We start from the raw sequence: 20798 nt of genomic DNA, 5'->3' as shown, positions 1-20798 counted from the left end.
TTTTCTGGATTCAAAGTGGATGATTTTCATTTTTTGCAGGGAAAAAATATTTTTTGTTTCGTGTCACTGAAAAAGTTTCTGCAGTCCTTTTTTTTTTCAAGTCGTCTTTTCAGACGCTTGTCGAGGTTTCTACGTGCTCGAGGTGGTCCGGCTCTCACCTCATTTCACTCTTTGGCGTACCTTGATTTTTTTCTGTCCTCGCCATATCAGCTTCTGTGCGTGATTCATAGTGGCCCTAAATAAACTACACTACCCAGGGGGCCTTTGTGACACACACCTGCCTGCCTCATTCTCACCTGCCTGCTTCTCTCCGTCAGCAGTTCGTCTAAGTAATGTAGCGTTGACCTTATCATGATGTTGGCCTGACCCTAAAGGGCACGAAGGGAACATGAACAGAGGCAGACGATAAAACACGGAGATGCTTCGTTTGTGCGACACACTGAAAGCAGAGGGACGAGAAAGTGCCATGAATACAGTGGACTAAGGGCAACACGGCCTGATACACTGAGGCCAGAGTACAAAGTAAATTATTTTTTACTCAGTTGTCCCGTCGGTTAAATAAATCAGAAATTCAGAACATAATACTTAATCATTTGTTGATGCTGCACCAACATGTGAATAAGACGAATATTGGACTTATCTTTCTCCATTCAAGCACTGATGTTATCATATTTTAAGGTGTTTATAAAATTAAAGCACATTAATTGATTTTTTGGCCTCTTAAGGGACGGAGAACAAGACGAAAGTATCACCATATTATCTCCTGATCAAGTTGGTGTCGCAAACGTGTTAGCAAACAGTTCCTCATTTACACATCCTGCAGACACAAAGCAGCATTATCATTCATTATGAGTCGTGTTTATCAGGTTTACCTGATGAATCTTAAGTCCAGTATTCACTCTGCTTTTAGCTCTATCAGCCCCTTTGCTGCTAAATGCTCCACTGTGTTGACCAGAGAGTCGCTAACTGTCTGTCTGCTGTGGTGGTGTACGGAGGGTTTGATGCTGAACAAAAACACTGAAGCTGCAGGTTGTCATGTGGTCACTGTAAATATGAAAATACTGGTTTGTCCATTCTGGGCTGTTGTAGAAACATGGTGGTGCGACATGGTGGGCTCTGCTGAAACACGTCTTATTTCTGTCCACGATGATTTCTCCTGATTTCACCCGCTGAGAAGCCAAATCAAATAGGCTAGATACCGACCCTGTTTATACTGTATGATCTCTGCTTTTAACATGACTGATCTCAACCCTGTTCTCATATCAACTCTATCACCTGTGTGTGAGTTTGTGTGCGTACTTTTCATGTAATGTGTGTTTTCACTGATCTGTAAAGAGCACAGAGACTGTGTGTGATGTGCACTTTAAATAAACTGAAGCAGATAATTCATTGTAAACTGCGAACAAAAACCTATTTGTATCGACGGCTACTGTTTTGTAATGTTTGAAACAAGATCTCACTGGGATCTAAATACACATTTCCAATTGCTTTACGAATTGGATCTAAACTGTAAGTTTATCTTCAACAGTTGAGTTGGTGACGTACAGATCGATGACTGGATATCATTCAAAAAAGATACGTTAATAAAACCAGGTCACATTTACATAACATTCCCACAAGTAGGCCAGTATGCAACAGACAGACAGACAGACAGACAGACAGACAGACAGACAGACAGACACACACACACACACACACACACACACACACACACAACAGGGCCATTCTCAGCTATAAACACTTAATTCTCTGTTATATTGAAGGAATTCACACCTATTGCACAGTTACAGAAGCTGTAGCTACCAAGTTTGTGTGTGCGTGTTGGTGCGTGTGTGTGCGTGTGTGTGTTTGTGTGTGTGTAGAGAAAGCTGTGTCTCTGTCTCCAGCCTGGGCTGTTTGTGGTGAATAATAATTTGGGTTTAGTCAACTTGTCTGATTTAAAGAGGTGGTGAGTCACTGAAGGCGTCAGACGGAGGTAAACATGTGGGTCAGCAGTCGGCCTCTCCTCCTCTGATACTGCTTATGCAAACACACACTTTGGTTTTAGTTTATTTTTATCAGGACATTACAATGGCTTAAATGAGTCCCTTGTGTGCTTATCTTAACCTTCGTAACCTAAGTGACGCACTGCAACCTGCATCCAAAATGTATCCCAGTTCCAACCTGAAACCCTAAAATCCCTATTTCTGTCTATGAGGGCTGGCTGGACAGTACTGAACACGATCGCACTGTCCACTCAACACAAAGTATCACAGAGACATTAACACAGCAAATAAAGCAACAGGTAGAATAGCAAATATGATACTAATAAATAATAATAAATATGCCTCTCAAGGTTCTTCTTCATCCTCACTGGGAGTGGAAATTATCCCAGCTCACAGAGGTTTGCTCAGGCGCAGTCTGAACACACAGTAGCTCTTACAGAAACAAGGAACTGTAAAAACAGAAATGGATGTTGGCTGTCACTCAGTGCTCACATCGTTCTGACAGCGACAGCAGAGGTCTGACACACTGCAGAGAGCACAGACACCAAAGCCAACGAAACTGAAGAGGGCAGACTGGAAGTTATCCCTCAGAAAATACACAGATCTATCAAAGCTAGAGCTACTGTCGTGAAGAGTGCTAACGTTAGCCACTTTATGCTACTGGTCACAGCAGACCAAGTAAGTCTGTAGCAGCAAAGCCTCACAGTGTGTTTCATTTTTTATGAATTTAAGTTTTTATTTGTAAGAGAAAAAACTGTTTTAGGCGCTTTAATAACAAACCTGTGCCTCTTTAAACACTGAGCACGGTCTCATAATCTCATAATCTAAAAGGCAGGTTGTCATGACATTTTCTGATCATATTCATGCTCCAATGTTTCAATTCAATTTCAACCCGTTATATTTTAAAATACCTTTTATCTAGTGGTCCGACACAGTCAGGAGAAACAGAAACAAACAGAAATGCACACACATGAAGGCACATGCAGACAGATTTATGCAAAGATACCACACAGACGCTATGGCCTTCCCCTGTGACAATACCGGTATTACTGAACAAAACCACAGCAGAAAAACATCACTGAGTATCTGCGTTCCTGCTTCCCACACATACACACACACACACACACACACACACACACACACACACACACACACAGACACACACAGACACACACAGCAACACAAACACAATGAATCACTCTTGCTTTCTATGATGAAACGAACGCCTCTCATTTGTTCCAGAAACCTAACGAGAGCCGCTCTACCTCCAAACCCATCTGACTCTCCCTCCTCCGACCACAGGGCGAGCTTTACAGCCCTCTAACCCAGTTACAGTTTCTCTCCTCCACTTTCACATTCAGCTTGCTCATAAAGGAACTCTAACAGAGCAGATCATGAGGTGCAGACATTTATGTGGATTCTGAAGCAACGCTTTTCACGTGAAATCCAGGCAGTTACAGCAGAAAGAATGAGGAAACAAACAAAAAACAACTGAGCGAGCGAAGCGCCAGAGGGAGAAAAGGCTCAGCAGACAAGTAGAGACGATGATGTTACAGCTGCTGGCCTGATAAAGATGACAAAACAGCCTCCCTCCAGACTGAAGACTAATGTGAGCTCACTGCTGATGACCTCTTCAGTCAAAACCAGATGTTAAAGCTGTGACTGAAAACTGAAACTTTGTGATCTGTCCAGGCTTTGAGACACGGATGTAAATGACAATGAGTTCCTTCTCAGATCTGAAACTACTTCCAGCAACACTTCCCGAATTTAATCTGTCATCTCTAACAAAATGCGTCCGGTTTCACTGCGTTTTCACTTCTTGTCTTTCTCATGCTACTTTAGTTTCTGTTTCCAACAATTATCTGTTGGCTTATATTAATTGCACAAGGTGAATTCCCTAAAGGGCAACAGAGTTCATTTCACTTCTGGCAGAAACCTTTGAGCACATGAGAGATAAGTGCTTGAAAGTTCTTTGGTATTTGTGTGCTTGATCTCCAAACAAACCGGAAGATGGAAACAAACAAGCTGACACTGACGCAGATGAGCCCAGACCAGCACTTGAAATGCTAATTCTAACCTCTGTAACATTCATAATGTACGTAAGTAACTCCGATTCCAACCCTACAATTTGAGGACTTGCCAGATTCCTCAGCATGCTCACACAGTCCACTGACCTAATGCTGAAACAATAAGTTAAAATCACGTCGATGGCGATGGGTAGAGTGTGCAGGGGGTAAGCTCGACCCAGGCGCCACGCCACACCTGAACACGGAGTATTTCCAGAAGGTGAGATTTGACAGACGGTTTCTGTCTGTCGTCTCACTGATTGGTTACAGGTCACGAGTAACTACCCATCAATGCTGAAGGCTTCTATACGTATGTACGGTAAGTGAGCCGAGCTGATGAACTAAGAAGAGCCTTCCTCCTTATGAAAATAACTCCAGAGATTGTCCAGAGAGAATCTGATCAGACAATAACATATCGACCAATCAATCGACCAACACAGGTTTAGTTGCAGCCTTACATCAAAACACAGAGAGAACATAAGTCCGTTTCTTACCCGCAGTCAGGCGCCGGGCACCATCGGCAGTCTGGATCGGAGGCGAGGCACCTCCGCAGCAGGAACTCCTCATACTTCTCCAGCAGGGCCGCATCATCCAAGATGTCTGCCACCTGTTGCGGGGCCAGTCTCTCGGCACATTCGGGGCAGCTGAGCTGGACTCGACTCTCTGTGATTTCAATGCGGAGGTACTGCCGCAGGCAGCAGAGGCAGGAGCGGTGGCTGCACCCCAGCAGCTCGGGGAGCTGGTCGGCGGGTTGGCGCACCAGGCACAGGGGGCACTCCAGGAGATTGGCCTCCGAGGAGGAGGGGGCTCCTCCCAGGGACGGCTGGCTGGAGGACAGTGGCTTTGAGGGGGTGCTCGGGGCAGCGTCCTGGGGGGTCGTGGCGGCTGTGGTGGTAGTTGTTGTGGGCGTGGCAGAGGCTGCGGCGGGCGCTGAGCTCAAGGCAGAAGGGAGAAGCTGTTGTTGTGCGTGGTGATGATGGGATAAAGGGGTGGCCGCTCCAGCTTTGGGGCCCCTGGTGCCCCGAGAGCCCCGCTTGCTGTGAAAGAGGCTGTGAAAGGAGATGCGGCCCTGGCGTTTGCCCGCTGGACGGCACTTAGGGTTGGGGACGCCGCTCACCGAGGAGTGAGGTGACTCTGAGTCCTTTTCTGATCCCATTTTCCCAGAGGAGACACACAGGGCCCGTTATCGTCCCCTGACACACCTTAATGTATCGCACAGGGGACACTCAGCTACACAAACACACACAAGGGAGGATTTGTCCCCTTGTGAAACCCAAACTGGAATGCAAACACTATTGAAGTTCCTGTCGGAGAAACTTGAGTCAGTCGCCTCCTTTTCTTCCTTTTGTGTGAGACAAAGAGAAATCAGAAGTGGGATAACAGAGAGGCAAAAACTGAAAATGAAACAGATTGCGCAAGTTCAAAGCGAAAAAAAAAAATCCCCTGCGGCTCCCAGAGTTTCTCTGAAACTCGCTGTTTGAAAGGTTCACAAAGAAGAAAAACTACCAGATGTTTCATCTAGCAGGCAGATGTCGAGGTCAAACATTACCGTGATCCTCACCGTCAACAAAAAGATTACTGTCAGTTCCAACAAGTGACTCCGCAGAAACAGAGAAATCCACGGGGCAGAGCTGAGCCTGAATGCTGCGATAATCCCTCAGTTTGGGTTAATTCTCCTCAGCTGTGTTCAGAGCCTCTCCTCGGCTCGTCTTCCTCTCGGTGGTGGTGAACGCCGGTCTCTCTGAACGGTCTTTTCTGTCAGGAAGAAGAGAGCAGGAAGTCAGCACAAAGAGCATGCTCAGTATGACACACACCTCTCTTCCTCCCTCTGCTCGCTCTCTCTCGCTCTCTCTCTCTCTCTCTCTCTCTGCTTTGCGTTTCTTCATTTTGACCACAAGCTCTTGCTCTGATGATCCTGCTGTGCTAATTACATTTAAATAGACAGACTGACTCACACACGCAGGAGAACGTTACGCTGTACGTGTCGATCGAGCATAATTAAAAGCTTGAAACACACAAAACATCATGAGGAGACACACGTTAAACCACCAGTTACATACATGACATCATCAGCCAGTCCGGCCAATCATGAATTCATGTGAAACCAGTCGCTCTATCTGTCTTCATCACGCTGAGCACCGCAAGCTCTTCCTCGCCTTCACACTGCGCTGCTAGTGCCGTTGTCATGGTGACGCTCACTATGAGCGAGGCACACGGCGAGCCACTCTGTGACTCTGGCACGCGCACGCACACATACACACACACACACACACAAGCATGAGCACAGTTGAGCGTACACTGGTAAATAAATACAAACTGATACACATGTAAATATGCACTCCCAAAACACACACACACATACAAGTATACACTCATACACATACACATATTGTTTTCTATGTATATCCCAAAATATACACACATGTCTAAAAAACGCTCACAACAAACAGGAAAGCACAGACACACACACACACACATACAAAAACAGAGTCAAACATGGAAAACAACACACATAGCATATATTACACACACACACACACACACACACACACACTTGAATGAACACACACCAGTGAACAGTGCTAATTACTATATACTATACTATATATACTATACACATACACATACACACACGTATGTTAGGCCATGCACAGGTAAACCAATATACACTGATACTTGTCCAAATTGCACAAACATGCACACACACACAAATATTTTCTGTGTGGAGAAACATACACATGCCTCCAAACACACACAGACATAAAAACACACATACTGTGGCATATGCACTCATACAAAGACACGTTCACACCTGTAAATGAACCCCCACAAGCTGAAAATCACCAGCTGCACACACACACACACACACACACACACACACACACACACACACACACACACACACACACACCTCTGAGAGAAAAGCGATATGCGCACACTCACACGTATGCATGATAATTACACCCTGCGCTGCCCTTACAGGCTTACAGGCTGTGTGAGCCACGTTAAAGAGTGTGTGTAAGAGACACTTAAACAGCTCTTAACGTGTTGTTCAGACGCATGTTAACTCCTCACTGTGCGTCTGTTCTTTGCTGAGATTTAAATCCAAATGAAGGATTACATGCTGCGTAATGGGCTGACAAAAAAATTGAGACACTTCTGAGCAGGTTTTCAGATAAATGTCAGTCATGTTGCGTTCAATAAATCAACATGAAACTGAATTAAAAAGACTCAGCAGAAAAGATATTTTCCAGTTTTTCTCTCTCTGACCAGCAAACGACTGAGCGGCCTCTCTGTCTGACTTAGTCTCCACAAATCTGATTATGGCTGCTTGTCTGAAGGCCACACACACACACACACACACACACACACACACACACACACACACACACACACACACACACACACACACACACACACAGGGTAGTGCTGACCCAGCAAATGTCAAACCATTCAGGAGACTGTGACCAGTGTGTTCAGGTGATTGACAGATTAGCTGACCAATCACTGAGGAGAGGGCAGACAGGCAGACGTCTGCAGAGTGTTGCTTAGGCTGAAAAGTCTGACTCTGTTATAATTTCCAGGTCATAACGAAAGCAGACAACTCCAGGCTCTGCAAAACTGATTATAGGCTTTTATTATATTTGGATATTTGAAAGCTTCTCAGAAAGAATTAGGAGAACTGGGCATCCTGTTCATTTCAATGCGCTAATTTATATTTTCAGAAAGTTTTCAGCGAATCTGCATCAAATTTTTTTTTTTCTGACTTCTGCAAACCTTTATTTGTGGTTTTACACACAGCCGACTTTTTTAGAATCAGGGTATTATCACCAAAATGTACTTAAAGTATCAAAGTCCTCACACTGCAGACAACAGTGTGTGTTTACGATCGTACATGATGCTTTGGATGAAGAGCACATTCATTAACACCACCACCTTTAACCTCAGCGGCCAATTCGATGATTCACCCTAATCTCTCCCGAAAACAGAGGAGACACTTCTGGCGCTTCACCAGAGAGTGAAATACAATCTCGCCCAGCTGTCATGTTTGATACCTGCAGCCTTCAAACTGATATGTGAAGTATTGATAACCTACGTCGCACCGCCAGCGCGCTGCAGGAAGGAACAACACACACTCAGAAATCAATAGAGGAGGAGGATTTCCACCGTTAGACAGAGTAGATGGTGAAACCTTTATGTGCTTTTCTTTACACACAACTGCTTACTGCACCAACACACACACATCCATTAACGGTTGCCATGGCAGCCATCACTCGCCGCCTTTTCAGGGTCAAACTGGGTCTCAGCTGAAATGTGTAAAAATCCCACAGTTCCTAAATATAACTTCCCACCGGCTGAGTTTGTAATAGCCCTCTTCTCTGCTGCACCCTGACACACACGCGCACACACACACACACACACACACGGTGTCACAGATGGCAGCCTGTGTGTGTGTGTGTGTGTGTGTGTGTGTGTGTGTGTGTGTGTGTGTGTGTGTGTGTGTGTGTGTGTGGTAGAGCCCTGAGCGCTTGATGCTTTTTGAGATGAATCTTTTGATTTCAACATTATTTTACAAACTTGAACACTGGATCTGTGTGTGTACAAGTGTGTGTGTGTGTGTGTGTGTGTGTGTGCAGCTTTCATCCTCCTCCAGCACTGGAGTCCCATTTGGCCCAGCGATCAGTGCTCCTGTTACTGGAATCAAACTTCTCTAATGTTGCTTCATGATAACAAGTGGCTTTAACGCCCTGATGAAGAAACACCTCCATCCCTCTAACAGACGTCTCTGCCAACAACACACACACACACACACACACACACACACACACACACACACACACACACACTCCACCACTTGCTTTTGTTTGTTTTAGGAAAAAAGCGGAGGCGAGATTCTCGAGAGCTGATAAGACTTCCTGCTTCTCCAGGGAGGTGACATGAAGCAACAGAGATCAGAGCGATGAGCCTCTTCATCGTGTGTCAGATCTCTTCATCTGCTTCTGATCGACTGCTCCAGTTTGACGTCTGACTGTACCAATGACGGCTGTGTAACATGTCCCGACACAAACGTTTTACATTTATGACTCATGTTTCCTCTAACGGCAGGCAAGAGAAAACACTATTTATTGAATTCAGTGCTTTTCAAGGCTTTTCAATCATAGACGGTATCTTATAACTTTGTACCTTTTCACTGGACAGTTCCTGATTTAAATACAAATGTAGTCAATTTAAGACTATTTAAACAGCTTTTAACTCTGTGTTAAATGAAAAAAAGGCTTTGTTGAAATTATGTTTAACTATTGGTATTTGATCTACTTTATTATTACTCATTGATTTTTATTACTCTGTGTTTTTCTTTTTGTAAAGCACTTTCTAATAACTTAGTTCATTTCATTAGTTTATTACTGAATTTAATTTCACTGAGCTGTTTTAGCGTTTGTGATTTTTTCACACTCTTCTGTGAAACACCTCGTCACTGTTAACATACGTCTTTGCAAAGAGTCGTATGTTAAACAAACAAAACTAAATCAGATTCAGACGACGTCATGCATCATGGGAATCATATCAGTGTCCCGGCCGTTAGATAACGAGAGATTTGATTGGCCCTCTGAAGAGATTCACATGCTGTAAAATGTGCAAATTAGCGGGAGAAATTGAGAGAGTGCGTGTGTGTGTGTGTGTGTGTGCGTGCGTGCGTGCGTGCGTGTGTGTGTGTGCGTGTGTGTGTGCGTGCTGCGATCATGCCGTCATTTGGCAGATAGGTCCGAACAGCCTGAGAACTTCACAATCTGGACTTGATTTATTATCAACATGCTCACACACACTTTGTTCCACACTTGTCCTCCTACTCCACTGCTGCTCAGTTCAGCTCTCTCTCCCTCACACACACACACACACACACACACACACACACACACACACACATACACACACACACACACACACACACACACACGCCGTCCAGACTCAGCCCTCCATCCCTGTTCAATCTTTTTCTCCTCTCTGTTTCCTCAGTCAAAGCCTTTGTTTGGGCTCAGTGTTGTCTGTACATGAGTGTGTGTGTGTCGCGGTTTGTAAGAAACCATCTCAGCTAACTAAGATCAAGACTGAACTGTTGACTGAAGGCTTTATAGCAGCTACTGTCAGTCGGCCGTCTGCGATTCCCATGATGCACAGAAAAACTTGTGTTATACACCGGCTTTTTTTTTTTTTTTTTTTAACGGTGATTAGCAGAAATTCAGGTTGGACAAAAACAGCAGAACTCTGTTTTCACAGGACACAGTTAAGATTTCTCATTGTTGATATTTTCTAAACACGCAGATTGTCATGAAATTCTCTCTGAGTGGAGATGAACCCTTTTAATTTTAATGCCTCAGTGGTCTTTCCTCTGACTTTTTGACAAACTTAACAGTTTGGTCTCGCACATTAAGATTATCAGAAAAGCAAAATCAGCAGTAAGCTGTTTGCTCAGTCTAATACGTTTGCATTTGGTGGTGTATTAAACACTGCAGCCTCTAAAGGCCACCGGTGGGGCTTTTAATCTTGTGTCTTTATGGGATGTTAAAACTATAACGTTCAGTGGTCCAAAACTACTATAATGAAACCTTACAGCCCAATTCTGGGTTCATAATGGGTTTTCCTGAATCAGACACAAAGCAGAGAGAGAGGTAATCTGCTCTCAGACACACTGTTCTGTCCTCGACGGCGAATCTGTGCCTCAGCACTTTGTGTTCCTCGAGTTTCTCCCTGCAGCTTCGACCAATGTGCTGCGACTGGCAGCTCACACGCATGCAGCTCATCACTCAGCTGTCAGTTTATATCAGGTGGTTATAAAGTTCGCTTTTTGTTGAAGCTGTTTTACAGAGGCGTTGAGTCTGACAGGTGTTTCTATTATTTTGTCCACCCCACTTATTTCAGCGAGGATAGACTGAAAAATGAATAAGTAACAATTCAACAGCACCGCCAACGACTGCATCCTCCAAAATGATCATGAAGGTGAGTGAACACCTCTTTAGAACAGCAGCTGAACACTGTCGCCTGCATGAAGGAGGATTTATTATCAGGCTGCGTTAGCTTCAGGTGTACCTAATAAACTGGCAACTGAGCGTATACACAGACAGTGTGGACTACAGCTGAAATGATTAGTTGATTTATTGATTTACAGAAAATTGTGATTACACAAATGCTCTAAATTTCCTGGTTCCAGCTGGGACATTTTTAGGACAATTAATCAACAGATTAAGTGAAAATTATTAGTTATTATTAGTTGAAACCCTAGCAGGGACAAACCAGGCATCACAAACACTGAAAAAGGTAAATACAACTAAAACTGTGTAACTGTATACTGGAGCAGCTTTTCACTGCTCTTTACGACATAAAACAAGACATTTTCTAAAAATTATTCAAAAATAAATCACGTGTCAATTAAAACTATTTAAAAATGCAACATCAGCAAAACTTAAGCTTTCTATTCTGGCAGATTATTTACATTAGAGAGGCCATAATTAAGAATGATTGACCATAGACACACATATATCGCACACATGCACACATGTACACACACACACACACACACACACACACACACACACACAGTACCTGGGCTTCAGAGTAATCAACAGTCCACTACAGGTGTGCTGCTCTATGAGGTAATTACTGTTATGCAACAAGATGATTCACTGCCAGCCAGACATGTCTGCACAAGATTCTCACACACACACACACACACACACACACACACACACACACACGCACACGCACATGCACACACACACACACACACACACACACACACACACACGCACGCACGCACACACACGCACACACACACACACTACTCCATCATAATACTAATACTACTCCATTACAAATACAAGTCCTGTCTTAAATTATATAAGTATTGTCAGTAAAAACTCCTGAACATGGTGAGGATGATCATGTGATGTGTTCACGTGCAGGACATCATAATGATTAGTCCACTTCCACCACTATCAGCGACACCCTGCCGCTGGCTCCGGTCACATGATCATTCAAAGGTGAGGAAGTATGTTTCTCCCTCTCCTGCCAAACGCATTATTAATTAACTTTTCCCCAGAACTCGTCTCTGCATTTTTCCTAAGAACTCCTTGTAGTCTTTGCTGACTCCCTGGAAGCTTGTCAGGCTTCTCTGCACCTGACCTTTGCACTTCTTGCTGCTTTGCTTGCTCCTGACACTCACAGATGTGCTGGAGGTTTGTGAGTGCACCGTCTAAAAACCTAAAATGTAGCGTGTACACTCACGCTGAAGCACAAACATGCAGCGCCACCCTCACATAATTTAACAAACACGCTCTAATGATCATAATATTTATGATCTGAGTGCAGATTCAACATGCAATCATTATATCTAAGCAAGCACTGAAAACAAAACATACCTCGACAAACCAGTTCACCAGCCTGTATTTACTACTAAATATTAGATTACTCAACCATAAGCACATACTGGACAAGAAAATCTCCTTTATTTAAACATTAAATAAGTCCTAATGTTTCTCTGAACTGATCACCCTGCCACACTCAGAGCATCTTATCACTTTGGATAAGAGCATCAGCTAAAAGCCTGAGGTCTAAACCGACTGATGACTTCGTTTTAAGGTGAGCAGACGGATCTGCAGAGAGGTGGAGTCCAGCAGGCGGCTCGACTGTTTGTACTCATACTGACTAAAACCCTGCTAATCTGAGAACCGGGGCCCGGCAGTCTCTGGACAGAACAGGTGGCCCCTCACTCAACCAGCAGCTAATGATTCATTATGTGTATGTGTGTGTGTGTTTGGGCCGGGTGGGGTGGGGGGTGGAAAGCTAATTAGAGACCGTCCACTAATAGGCTGGGGTAACAAAGTAAACCCCTCGCCGACTGACCTGCTGTAAAGATGCATCTCTGCCTGCTTCTCATGCTTCCACAGAGCAACAACAACCATAAAGCCAACGTGTTCCATCTATAAAATAAAAAGCTGGTTGTTCTATAGGATTCAGTTTTACCAGTGATTATTCAAAGTATTCTGATTTGTTACTTAAGCAAAGTAGCAATACCACAATGTAAAATACTCCATTACAAGCAAAGTTCCTGCATGAAAAATCTTAAAAGGTAAGACGTGTCATCGCCTCTTCTGCGTCTGTTGTCCAGGAAATCATTTGCAAATGCATTAAATTTAACTTCAGAGTCATGCAAATGCACAAATCCACCCTGGGTGGTACGTGTTTAAAAATGTAAATGTACTGTAAAAGATGGAAAGCAGCAAGTACAAAGTATGAGCAAATATGTGTGGATATGCTAACTGAGCTAAAACATCAGAGCTCTGAGGAGGATGCTAGCGTGACCCGGACCCGGTGCATTTACCCAAATTGTGGACATTATATTTCGGTATAACGTTGAAAAAGGTTACGTTTACAGATGTTTTGTTGTTGCAGCTGCAGCGGTGAAGCAGCCGTTGTTCCGTTGTTTGGCATCATCCAGCTGTGGGGCAGTTCTACTTTTTATGGATCACACTGATCACCAGCACAGACTGTACATCCTCATTATTAGCGGCTAAATGTTCCTTTTAAAGAAGAGAGGTCAAGCAGAACGTCCTCGTTTCTCTTCTCTGTATCTCTGTGAGAACATTTGGTCGTCATAGAAAAAATACAGGACCGCACACACACAAGTCAAGGCTACTTCCACTGAGCAGACGGACCGGCTGAGTCACGCAGATTAGATATCACGACTGATTAATTGGGTTATAATGACACATTAGAGCAGAAAGAAGCGAATGCCAACCTCTTGCTTCAGTGTTGATTCACGGTGTACTGGGTGACCTCACCACAGCCCCCTCCCACGCAGCTGCTTTCATCACACAACCACAAATTAGGAACCTTTTTTGATTAATAATTCAGAAAGGCCACGGCCTCTTTCAACAGCCCACAGTTATACACAGCATTTCCATCGACAACTGAAGCCTCCTGAGTCTAACTGTAGTTCTCTAATGTTGAGGGGATATTGGTGGAAATAAAGATGGGGTGGAGAACCTCCAGCTTCCGTTTAGGGCCTGCAGGACCGTTCGATTCAGCCAGCAGGGTGCTTCAACTCAGAAATACACAAAACTTCTCTCGACAGGAATTTAGATCAAAGAGTAGACTAACACATCCTCTGAGTGGTTCCTGAATGCAACAAGCATCTAGCCATTGAGAGCACGTCAATGCATCCTAGCGACTGTCAAGAAAAGAAAAGCAGTTGCTGAGTGTTGTACTTTCCAGGTGAAATGTTCTGGTTTCAAGCTGGGTGTCCCGAGTCCTGACAAATATCTGTAAACACTGTCATTCTTGTAAAATTGTGAGCTACAAAGTCTGACTATTCAAGAATTAGCTTTAATTTATTACAGCTCTGAGGCAGCAGTTAGCTAAATGCTAACACTAGCATGGCAAAATGCTCACACACTGATGTTCAGCAGATGATGTTTACCATCTTCGCTATCTGAATTTAGCATGTTAGCATCTAACATTTGCTAATTAGCCTGATGATGGTAGCAAAGTGTGTGCCAAATTTTATGGAAATCCATCAGTTGTTCACATATTTCATTGAGGACCAAAGTGGTGCAATGCTGTTAGCATCAGAGAAAGTTGATCTCTTTCTCACCCTCATGTATGTTTACACAGAAACTTAGCTGGCACAGCTCCCGGCCTTTCTCTGAAACAACTAGAGTGAGCAGGAAAATGGGTTTTTGGAGTTCCCAGTGGAGCAAAAAATTACCTCATATTCAGTCTGAACAGCTCGTGCTCCACCATCCGAGTATGCTGAGTTCATGTGACTGCACAAAACCAACATTCAAACCAAAACTAACCAGCTAAAACCGTCACTTCACGAGCACTCACCCTCACAACACGTGTTAATACTGCGATAATGACAGAAACATAATGGAAACTTTTCACTTTAAGGTTAATTATTCCACTAAATACCTTACTCATTGGCACCCACACAGCTGGTCAACACCGTAACACAGTAACCTCACCACACTTTGACCATGCATGGACACATCGGCAGCAGTGTGTCTCCTTGTCTTCCCTGCTTGTCAATTATGTACCTTTATTTTCACACAGCAAAGATTTAACTGCGTCTTAAAGACAGTGTCAGATGTAGTCATCAGAAGATGTGTAAGGCACCCTTGGTGCATCTATTCAGTTTTATCAAATGCAGTCAAAACACCTCAGATCTACGTCACCAATCTAAATTTTGTCTGGCGATCAAGAAGAAAAAAGTCCCATGACCACACCTGCTGGAACAGATTAATCTGTCAGGTCTGACAAACACAAAAACGAAGCTGTTTCTCTTTCATCAGTGATCTTGTTCATGAGAAAATCAACACTTCCAGTGAACGACTCGGATGAGCTGAGCTGAGAAAGCACAGCTGAAGTTAGTGTAACGCAGAACATGAAGTACTTATTGTTTACTGTCAGTATTTCACACATCAACAAGAAACACTTTCCGAACAGCAGGGCCGCGGGCACAAAATGCTGTAGATGCCGTGTTGTTTTGTAAGCAAAGTGACTGGTTTTTGGCGTATGCGTGCGGGGGCGAGCTGATATCTCCGATAATGGAAGCAGTTCTTCCCTCTGTGGAAAAACCACCCTGACAACCAGACATGAAGTCCTGCTCCTCTCAGGAATCCAGCTCACACACACAACCTGAACGCTGCCGGTAAATGTGTGTGTGTTTGAGTGGGTGAGTTTGAGTGTGTCCTCTCACCAAGAAAACCTCCCAAACGTCTGGCAAAATGCGCCTCACCCGAAGATTTGTGCTTCCTTTAATGCCCTAAAGTGAATGACACACAAATTTGAATAGAATGAAATATTCATAACGTGTGTGTGTGTGTGTGTGTGTGTGTGTGTGTGTGTGTGTGTGTGTGTGTGTGCGTGTGTGTGAGGAAGACTACACACCCTTTTCAGTGGAAATGCACAGCACACTTGAGCAGTTTCCATGTCATCACCTTAATGACTGCATCCACTGCTGTAGAAACGAGTGTATTTCTAATCTGTCCATCTGTCAGTGACTGAAAGTCTTATTCAGTTCAAAAATCACAGGATTTTTTTAATTAATATTTTACAGTAATTTAAGAAAATCAGCCAATTTGCAAAAGACAAAAGCACATTTGTTAATATGACTGTAGATACGCAGGGTTGGGTATTGTTTTGCATTCTTTCTATGCTGATGATACCTGAGCTTTGGCACAGATGTGGCCTGATAATCAGACCATCACTGGTCAGCAGTATCTGAACTATTTGCCCCATCAAGCTAATTTTTTAGTCGACACAGAAACTGTGGTATTAGCAATTAATTCAATATTTTGCCTATTAATCAAAGAAATATGCAGATTTAAAGCAACCAACCGAGATACAGATACAGCATTCAGCAGCTAAAGAGCCAGATATTCCCTCTGGAGATGGAGGAGACCAAAACGGAGCTAAACACAGGTGAATATTGGACTTACATTCATCAGGTGGACAGAAACATGACTCCAACGACTTCAAATGCTCAATGCAATAAGTTAATCATTGTGCACAGTTGTTCAAAATTCATGTTGCTGTAACAAAGAAAGAATTTTGCCAACATAAAATGCAATTATCAAAGCTCACTTCACACTCAGCAGTACGGCCGCACTAACAGTGAATTCTAGTTTAAATGTATTTCTCTACGCATTCGAGAAGTTGTGACCAGTGACATTTTAGCACTTTTTCTTTGAAATCGACTTACATGTTGACTCATTGTCAAAATAATTTCCTGTCCACTGATAAATCAGTTAATTCACTCATAGCTTCAGCGCGACTTGACAGTTTTGTTAAACACTCAAGAAGAATTGAAGTTTGATGTCCAACCACTCCTGACGAGGACTCAGTTTTAAGAAAAGACTAATGGGGAAAAGCTCATGCTCTTTAAAATTACCACAGACAATGACTAGTTTCCTACTAAAGATGGGACAGCTCTGCCTGTCTGTCTGTCTGTCTGTCTGTCTGTCTGTCTGTCTGTGTGGAAAAACCTTGAATTTTATAATTTTTAGGAATAAATGCAGTGGGAGGCAGATGGATACACAAATGGAGATTCTGAGCATTTTCTCTCTTTCCCACTGCCTCTCATTAGCACATCTATCCTTCTCCTACACACACACACACACACACACACACACATGAACATGTAGAACATTCAGAGTTCAGAGCGATGCACTGGAAGGTGGAGGTAGAGAGAATCCGCTTCTATAATTAGAGGAGCGTTCAGGAGCCATACCGCTGAGTTGTTGAATGTTTAATGTCAGGCCTGCAGGCGTTACAGTCGCAAAGAGCAAACCTCTGAGCCCCTTTACGCCACCTCTTAACACACACATCCTCATAACGCGCTCACACACACACACACAGGGAGGGAGGCCTGCGCAGAGGTACGGGTGAGGTGAGCAGCAGTAACAGTAGTAAACTGGATGAGTGGATTCAGGTTTCAGAGAGGAAGCAGCAGCACAATCCATGGACACAGACACGGTGCATGCGACAACCGAGCGTGTAATTCCCTGCTATTGTCTGTAACCTGAACCACACAATGACACGGGAGCCCAGACCTCCTCTGGATGAGGTAATGGTCAAATCCCTCTGACGAGCAAGAGGAACTGCTCCCGACGTGGACCGAGAGCACGACAAATATGAGTGTTTGAACTCACATCTGTCATAAAATACGCTGTTTTTTAATGAAATCTGGTTTTTGAGTCACTTTGTAACAGTATAGCATCCAGTGCATGTTGTGAAGGACTTCAGATCTAAAAACAAAACGCAGCACTATAAATGATGAAGTCCATCAGTCAATAACTTCACAATTTAGAGCAACAACAGCAATTATTTCAACTGATTTTGTGTAACAGGAACAACATTTCATCTGCCCTGTGCAGCATAAACAGTATTATCTGGTTTCCTCTCGTCGTCCTCTGTGCAGTTTAGGACAGACTCTGGAAGCTAAACACGGGGTTATGTGGGGTTACATCCAGGGTTAGTTCTAAGGTTAGTTAGTGCCGTCTAGTCAGTCAGTTCTTCTCTGTAGTGTCATTTCTTACTCATCAGCCAGCATGTGTTGTTTTGCAATAATTATTTCAGGCATGTCAACTCATCGATCGAGCTCCAGGAATCAAATCATGAGAGAGAAAGTAGATTCTGCGCACGTGTTTATTTCTAACTCACATGGAGGCCCATCTGCGTCGGGACCCTTCGGGCTGGATCAGGTAACATGTTAGTCACTGTACAAGCATTTGCTGTTTATTTTAAAATGGGGAAAACGTGCTGCCTCCCTCTGTGCAGCTGATTCCCATCTGAAACCGGTGTTAACAATGATTATCTGCTGTGGCTGTTTGCTTCATTTCTGCCTTACGATTAGGTGGAAATTACACCTGTCAGCTGTTAAATGTGAGAAAATCCACTGCTGCAGACTTGCTTTTAAATATCTACACAACAATATGAAAGTGGACACGAAGCATAGCTCATTATACTCTTATCACCTGTCCTAAACATCACAAATGAGCCCATTATAGCTCCTTAACAGGTATTTAATTACAGTGTGAAAGACTTACAACCTCCCCAGGTTATGAGACGAACGCTGCCTGATGTTTATCTGTTTATGTTGCTTCTGGATTCAGAGTTTAAACCGTTTTTTTCTCTGCGAGGTTACAAATATCACACATTTTAAGTCTGTTTACAGCCTCAATATTTACATGAGACCTTGATTTTGTAAGTTCACCACAGGAAACTGAACCATTCCCATGCTGGAAAATTTCACCACACCTTTTCCACCCTGAGAAAGTATGATCATAAAATCCGGCCTCAAACACATGCAAATCCCCAAATATTCATATAATATTCCTGTGAGGAGTGTTTATGGGGCTCAGTGCCTTTATAGGACCTCGTCTTTCACTTTATCGTAACGCCTCTTCTGTTGCGAGCTCTGCTGCCCTGTTTGCTCTCTTTAAATTCACAATTATCATAATGTATTCTTTCTTTCTTCACAGGAAAATACAGCATGTCCTCAGGCCAAACAGTGACCAGGGAGTGGCGGAGCAGACTGGAATGTTTTAAAGGGAAAGCCGGGGAAGGATTTTAACTCTTAGGCATCCTGGATGACTTGGACCATGACTGTACTGAAGCTGAGGACATTTTGATTTTACAGTTTGATTATTTCCAGACATGGAGCAGCACTGAGGCTGGACACTGATTTGTATACTCCCTCCTTAGCGTGTATGTTTCAGGAGATGTTTTTTGGGGTGGCTTTGGGCTGAGTTGACCCTCCTGACTGACAGATGTAGAGAATGTGACTGTCATGCTCATGAATAATCATAGACAAAACACAGTGATCTGGGGGTTTATGGTGGCAGGCTGCTCCACTCCCCTTGAGATGGCCCTTTAACTTTCTATCTAGGTGACCTATACCAGGAGAAGCCTGGAGTCTGTTAAATCCATGACATCTCAAACAGCTCTTACCCTGCTCAGGACCGGATTTCTTCGACAGGAGAGGCTGGGGAGCGATGCGACGGCCACTTCGCCTCCGATCCTGGCTCCCTCCTGCTCTTGCCTCGCTATTTATCGATAAGCTGTGGGTAGAACCAGTCCGCTGCGGTGCCCGCCTCTCTCCTCTCGGGCTCGGGGGCTCCTGGCAGGTGACGGCGGCCTCTGGTCTTGCTGCGCCCCGGGAGCGCGGCGCTGAAACTCCGTGTGATCTCCGCAGCTCGCTCCGCTTCTCTCTGCCGCTCCTCCGCCGCCGCCGCCGCTGCCCTCTGACGTCAAGGAGGAAAGCCCCGGTCGGTGACGTCACGCCGTCAACAATACGGAAACCCCACCCCGTGGCGTCACCTCCCGTCAGGAAGTTCAGTTAACGATTACTGTAAAACCAAATGTGTGTTTGTTTGGAAAGGGGGGACGAAAAACTGGGAAGCGTTTTGTTTTGGATGTGAGATAAACAGAAAGCTTCGTGTTCAACTTCACGGCTCTGTTCTTCATCACTGCACTCATCACACTTCACAGAAGAACAGCAGATTATATCATCTGTAATTGGTCTTTATTGTAATCTCTGGATCAGATAATTAGAAGGCTTGTCTGATATCACCATCCTGTTGTCCAGGCCAGGACTCAGTGAGCCTCAGGCAGCAGAGGAACTTCAGGTACCGTTTAAGTACAGTTATGAGGTCCCCCAGCCCTTTTTTTCCACGTGACCCCTGAGAATAAAGAAGAGCATCAACATCCCACATGGTTTCATCCAATAATCATTCAAAGCTAGAGGAAAAAATACTTCTGCTTTTAATACCTGAAGAGTTGGATGAAATTACCTCGATCCACCGCTTCTCAAATCATATTCATGTCTTTTTATCACCTTGTGTTTCTTTTATGTGTTCTGCACATGGCTGGATTGACCTTTTTGTGGCCTCGGGGCAACAATTTACTGCTGTTGCATCAAAGTTTCCATGAAGTGCACAGCACTCAACGCACTGTAGATGGCAGCTTCATTATACTTTGCATAAAGACTCAGAAACCAATCAATACCCCTAAAATGGAAAATTCGCCATGTACAAATTTGCAAGTAATGAACAACCAGAAAGCAGCTTACGCATACTGAACCAGGGGTTTCGCAGTTGCCCGGTAGGTCATCCCGTCTTACTGATAGAAGAATACTGATTGCTTGGATGCTTGACCAAACCAAGATGATCCATGTGATGATCTCATT

At 44.0% G+C, this 20798-nt stretch overlaps 1 protein-coding gene across 1 annotated transcript in view; it reads right to left on the bottom strand.

Annotated features, from left to right (window-relative positions):
• The window catches only part of rnf19b (ring finger protein 19B), a 34444-nt gene extending 14576 nt beyond the window's left edge, over positions 1-19868 (bottom strand). Inside the window, exons 1-2 of the mRNA XM_076754440.1 lie at positions 19562-19868; positions 4546-5806 (exon numbers count right to left, since the gene is read on the bottom strand). Of these exons, the coding sequence (XP_076610555.1) occupies positions 4546-5207 (662 nt within the window). The 5' untranslated portion in view covers positions 5208-5806; positions 19562-19868. The remainder of the gene's footprint in view (positions 1-4545; positions 5807-19561) is intronic.
• Between the last annotated feature and the right edge of the window lie 930 nt (positions 19869-20798).

This window comes from Chaetodon auriga, chromosome 17 (assembly GCF_051107435.1).
Source record: "Chaetodon auriga isolate fChaAug3 chromosome 17, fChaAug3.hap1, whole genome shotgun sequence".
Lineage (NCBI taxonomy): Eukaryota > Metazoa > Chordata > Actinopteri > Chaetodontiformes > Chaetodontidae > Chaetodon > Chaetodon auriga.
Note: the sequence above shows the minus strand (reverse complement) of the source record. Positions and strands in the feature narration are given on the sequence as shown.